The following is a 5824-nucleotide window of genomic DNA, read 5'->3' as shown; positions in this document are numbered from 1 at the left end:
GTCCTTATTTGGACAATATGTGCAACTTTTTTCTTATTTTAGTGAAGTTAGTTTGGACTCATTGAGTTAATGTGAAAACTAGATTTTGAGGCTGTAACGTTTTGGTTTTGGATTTATTAAGAAAAACAAGCTGGTTTTGTTCTTATAGCTTAGCTGCAAAAAATATAAATATGGTGGACCAACCTTATTAAACTATATTATCAGTAACAGCAAAAAATAGAGGCAGATAAATTGGTTCTTTTTTCTTTTTCTTTTTCTTTTTTACAATGAATAAGCCAGTAGAATTAGTGGGAAGTTGTTCTGTTCAGCTCAGGTTGGTCTGAGCTGATAATTCTATGAGTTCCCGCACGCGGAAGCGTTAGCAAAGTATGCCCAGGATCTTCCCTCGACCAATTTTAGTAAGCTTATCAGCCAGGGAGTTCGCTTCTCGTGGGATGTACTTCACCGTGATTCTCCGATGTTTTGCCATATATTCACGTATCCTTCTCAGGATTAGGGATTCGTGAAGCGTGGGGGCATTGTTTAGGCTTATAACCGCTTCTTTACTGTTAATTTCTACAAGAATGTCTTTAATGCCGAGAGACCACGCAATCTCCAAACCCTCAAAAACTGCCCAAAGCTCAGCTTGGAACGCTGTGCATTTTCCGATCTTCCTGATAAAACCCATAATCCAACCACCATTGCTGTCCCGAATAGCTCCTCCACTGCCAGCTTCCATTGTCGCAGGATTTACAGATCCATCGGTATTGAGCTTGAAAGTTCCAGGTTCAGGTGCTCTCCATTTAGTCCCGTCTAATCCAATGGACGAACGAACAAAATGAGTAACTCGATTCTCCTTTAAGGTCTTAGCCCAAGGCTTTAGCCGATAGAAGAGTTGATGAGGTTGGCCAGATTTGCCTTTGGAAGACAAAGCAGTTCCGGTTCTTCCAAATTCTCCATAATAGAATTCCAAAGACCTGACTCCAATTGTAATCCAAAGTATCTAGCCCTACATTATTAGATAAATTGAAATGAAGCCAGTCAAATAAAGGAGCAGCGAAGAATACCGTGTTGTGATGTTGTGGGACTAGTTGCGTCCAGATTAAGCGGGTTAGGTGGCAATCACGCAACACGTAAATAATGGACTCAACGCCGGTACCACACAACGGGCAATGATCATCATCCGCGGTCCCTCGTCTCATGCACTCTTCATTAGTCATAAGGCGACGCCACAACAGTAGCCAAATAAAGTTCTTGATCCTTTGGGGTCCTTTGAAATCCTAAGCGAGCTTCCATTTATTGTCGTTCACTTCCCAGTCGTCTTTGTTGAGTATATTTAAGGCCGAATTAACGGAGCAGCTTCCAATTTTGTCCCATCTCCAAATGGGAAGATCGTCGCCAATACTTTCATTGGGGGAGGCATTCCAAGGACCATATGAACCACATCTTCAGGCAGAGTTTGTTGAAGGCGAGTGTGGTCCCAGTCTCCATTTGCTGTAGCAAAATCACGAATAATGGCGTGGGGGTTATAACCATGGCTAGCAGTAGTAAGATCAGCAAGGGGACCCATATCAGAAATCTACGAATCATACCAGAAGCTAGTATTTCGGCCGTTCCCAATACACCAGCTAACATTCTCCCGAATGTGCATCCAAACTTTCGACAAGGATTTCCAACGAAAGACCCATGCTTACCATCAATGGATAAAGGCATCGGCTCCTTACTGTGTTTTGGCCCCACATTATTCTAACCGAAAGCGAGTTTGGCCGCATGAGAAAATGATTGCCTAACTTAATGAAGAAAGCCTCATTTGAGCTTGAAGATGGCGGATACCAAGGCCCTCGTGATTAAACAATTAACAGCAAGCTTCCCAATTTACTAGAACCATATTCGAATACAATCAATCATTAGCATAAACTATATTCAAGTTGTCACATTGAGTTCAACTATTTAGAAGTCAACAAAAGATGGTTGGTCTTGGATCTAACGAATTCGGACCACGAATGAGAAGGAAGAAAGCTCCCAAACCATTCCCACGGATGATAACAAGTCCTTAAATGCTTTCCACTTTTAAGGAGTTTGGGTAATAGCCAAGACCCTAATCCAGATATATTCAGAAAAAAGTACATAGGAATTGTAAAAAGCAGCCAAGCCAACACAAGCAATGGCATATTTATTTGAACATAAGCATAGCATTACCATTCTTTTAGTTACATGAAAAAACAATATCCGACATAATAAATGAGTTCGACATCAATGCCTCTAGACAACATGCATGTACAGCCCTGAATGAATAGTCAAACAGGGTAAAGAAAAGATAAAACTCTGATTGCAGAGCCAGAGAGCATTACAAGTGCTATTTAGAAGATACATGCGGGAAAAAACGCCGCCGTCTAAGAGCAACAAGATGCACTTGCTGCCCGTTCTGCAGTTCTATCCATGAGAACCATTCCAGCAGGATTCTGTGCCGGCTGAACTCGAGGTAATCTTTTAGCTGTGCATGCAAAAAAAATAAGTCACTTGCCATTTCACAAAACAAATACTGCATGCTTCTAGGAAATTTAACAAAACAACATAGACAGCACCTATTTCCTGGAAAATTTCATTGACATTGGATGCAGTCTTCGCAGAAGTTTCCATGAAGAAAAGACCATTCTCCCGAGCATAAGTTTGTGCCTCCTGAATCACCAACGAGAATAAGTCAAATAGAAATTTTTTGCATGTAGGTTGAAGCCAACAAAATTGGACCATGAATCTATTTGACCAATTGACCTTTTAGCATCTCAAAGAAAGTTGTTTTTAAGTGTCGAATTATATATGTTTACATTTTCAATAAAAAGTGTTGTGAACTAAAAAAACTGATAACTTGCCTCTGGTTCCACCTTCCTTGCATCTAGTAAATCAGCTTTGTTCCCAGAAAGTGCCATTACCATATTAGGATTGCCTTCACAGAGAAATGAAACAGACAAAAAAAAAAACAAAGACTTAGAATTCAATCAATCAGGAGTCCTTAAAATTAAACATTTCAGAAGGAAAAAAACGGATATATTAACAATCAAGAAGGAAAAATACTACCTTGGGCTTGAAGTTCTTGGACCCATTTCTTGGCTCTCTCAAATGATGCCTACAAAAAAAGAAATTCTATTGCCATTCTTTGGAAACTGAAAGCCATTCCACATCTCTATAGTCTACTAAAATTCACTAGAGGTTATTTTAACATTTCAAACTAAAATGTTCACCAAGATCTTAAAATGCTTGCAAATGTAAACTTTAGTGTGGTGACAATTGTAATAATGAAAAGAATAATACACTAAAAATGCCTCAAATTCAAATATAAACCCCATTCACTCCCCACTCTCATTCTTTAAGGGGCAAAACAAGCAAATTTACGTACAAAAAATTTAAAAATATCAAACAAACTAATTAACGAGGAAAGAAGAGAGAACAGCAATCTGAAGAGAACCTTTGTTTTCCTTCAAATAACGATGATCCGGTTTGAGAATCCTTTAAACGATATCTTAATATGATTTTGGAGAAAATACAAACAATAGTGATCAAGGCATAAAACCAGACAAAAATAACATATAGTTGGCCTAGTTGCAAAAAATACAAAATTAGACGCATACAAAGCTCGCCCTGTACCAATAATGCTCAGCCGCTGTCTGGTTAGCACTTTTCACTTTTTTTATATATAAAAAGAGAACAGCAATAAATGCAAAAAGAACTTACAAAAGGGGCAAACAGAGCAAAATCACCAAGAAAACAGAACAATAGGGAATTGAACAATGTATGACCTAGATTACATGCTACCAAAGTTTTAATACTTCAACTCCCAATGTCACATTTAGAGAAATAGACAATTTAGCGGTTCAATGACCAAACCCCACAGAGAACACACTTACTTGATTTGTCATATCATACACAATGATCGCAGCGGCAGCTCCTCTGTAGTACATTGGTGCTAAGCTATGGTACCTCTCTTGACCAGCAGTATCCCAAATCTCAAACTTTACAGTAGCATCATTCACAGCCAATGTCTGGGAAAAGAAAGCAGCACCTATTGTTGATTCCTACATGATATAAGATAAATGTCAAATTATAATTTTCCTGCAGATTTTTTTAATTATTGTATTTTCTATCTTGAAAATAAGAACACCAACAACCTGAAATTCAATAAATTGCCCTTTCACAAAGCGCAACACAAGGCTAGACTTTCCAGCTCCAACATCCCCAAGTAGAACCTGAAGAATAAAATACATATTAATAACAAATACAGGCAACAAAAACATCGGTAAATATCAACGTAATATCCACAATCTTAACAACAAGAAGTACAATAGAAATTAGGCATAAACCTTAAGCACAAAATTTTTACAAAATCTCCAAGCTTTATAAATGACGAAAAGAGAGAAAATTGCATAATTCAATCAGCCTAAATCAGGTGCATAAATGCATAATGAGAATCAAAGAAAAAGAACCTCCAGGATGTAAACAAAACTCAGATGGGATTTTCTCAACTCTAAAAACAAACCAACAAAATCAAAACAATATTTTATTGCAAACATAAACTAAACTCATATCAAAGTTCATACAAAAAAACAAGCATGATCAACAATTCATCAGGACCCAGATCAGAATTCAGCATCTAAACCAGACCCCAAAGCATCAAATACTAGTAAAAATAAACAAATTTTAAATAAAAAAGGAGGGTTTAAGATCATAAGGGAGAGACTGACTAGTTTAGCATTGATGTTCTTGTTTCCGGTGGTGGCCATGAGAATGAATCCTTTGAAATCAGATTAATGTTCCCACACAAAAGTTTATGGGGTAAAGGAAAAGATTGAGAATTGAGGGTTGTAGGATGCGTTGACGAAGGAGTAAAGGAAAGGGAATTGAGAAGAAGAGATGTTAAATCCAAAGGGTAAAAGCAAAGGGAAAGATCCTCCTCAACACCACTTACGGAAAATTGCCAATGACTCTTCAACCCAAACACGACAACGATTGCTTTTATTTATTCATTTTCTCTTTCTTCATTGGAATTTTCTTTTGTCCTTTTTGCTTTTTTTATTTTTTATATTCACAAATCCACGTGGCCTAGGCTGAGCCATTGGCTTTTTCTTATTCTTTCACTCACCTGCTCTTTCTGTTCTTGTTTTGTGTACCGGATCAAATTTGAGGGAAATTCTGATTTGTAAACGTTAAAAAAAATTATCGATTTTGTTATTATTTAAAATATTATTTTTTTTATTAAATTTATTTATATTAATAATTAAAATCGATAAAAATAATAATATTTTTAATATTTTTTATCAGTTCTATTATTTAAAATAATAACAAAATCGATAGTATCTTATTTTAATTGTATCTTAAGGTGCCACACGTGAATATTTTCCCAAATTTAAGGCTAAACTACTCCTGCATAAAAAATAGGTAATTAAAAAATAATTTTTTAAACTATATATTTTTTTAAAATAAATATTTAAACGATTTTTAATTTATTTAATGTCTAACGTTATAAATATTATCGTTTTAAATTTTAATCTCTTAAATCCCTAAATTTAAATTTAATGGGTAAGAAAATAAACTAGGATTTAGTCCTAATAATCCTATAGGATTTCAGGGGTGAAGTGGGTCTCAGGTAACTTTTTTAAAATAATATTTTTAATACTTTTTTTAAGGATAATTTTTTTTAATGAATGTGATGACACTCTTTACGATTAAGATATTTAAAGTGACAAAATTTATAGCGTTAAACACATGAATAGTTTGAAAAATAATTGAACAAATATTAAAAAAATATAATTTGAGTATTTATTAATTAAACTTTAAAAATAAATACGAAAAT

At 35.4% G+C, this 5824-nt stretch overlaps 1 protein-coding gene across 1 annotated transcript; it reads right to left on the bottom strand.

The window, feature by feature from the left end:
- Positions 1-2234: 2234 nt before the first annotated feature.
- On the bottom strand, positions 2235-4934 carry LOC120175903 (ras-related protein RABF2b-like). Its single transcript, XM_039182450.1, has 7 exons — positions 4716-4934; positions 4143-4220; positions 3882-4049; positions 3055-3103; positions 2850-2923; positions 2565-2658; positions 2235-2473 (listed from the first exon to the last, which is right to left on the bottom strand). The coding sequence occupies exons 1-7, from the start codon at positions 4752-4754 to the stop codon at positions 2373-2375; spliced, it is 603 nt and encodes a 200-aa protein (XP_039038381.1). The 5' UTR covers positions 4755-4934; the 3' UTR covers positions 2235-2372.
- Between the last annotated feature and the right edge of the window lie 890 nt (positions 4935-5824).

The sequence above is a fragment of the Hibiscus syriacus genome, unplaced genomic scaffold (genome assembly GCF_006381635.1).
Source record: "Hibiscus syriacus cultivar Baekdansim isolate YM2019G1 unplaced genomic scaffold, ASM638163v2 tig00112217_pilon, whole genome shotgun sequence".
Taxonomy (NCBI): domain Eukaryota; kingdom Viridiplantae; phylum Streptophyta; class Magnoliopsida; order Malvales; family Malvaceae; genus Hibiscus; species Hibiscus syriacus.
This window is presented reverse-complemented; position numbering and strand designations above follow the sequence as displayed.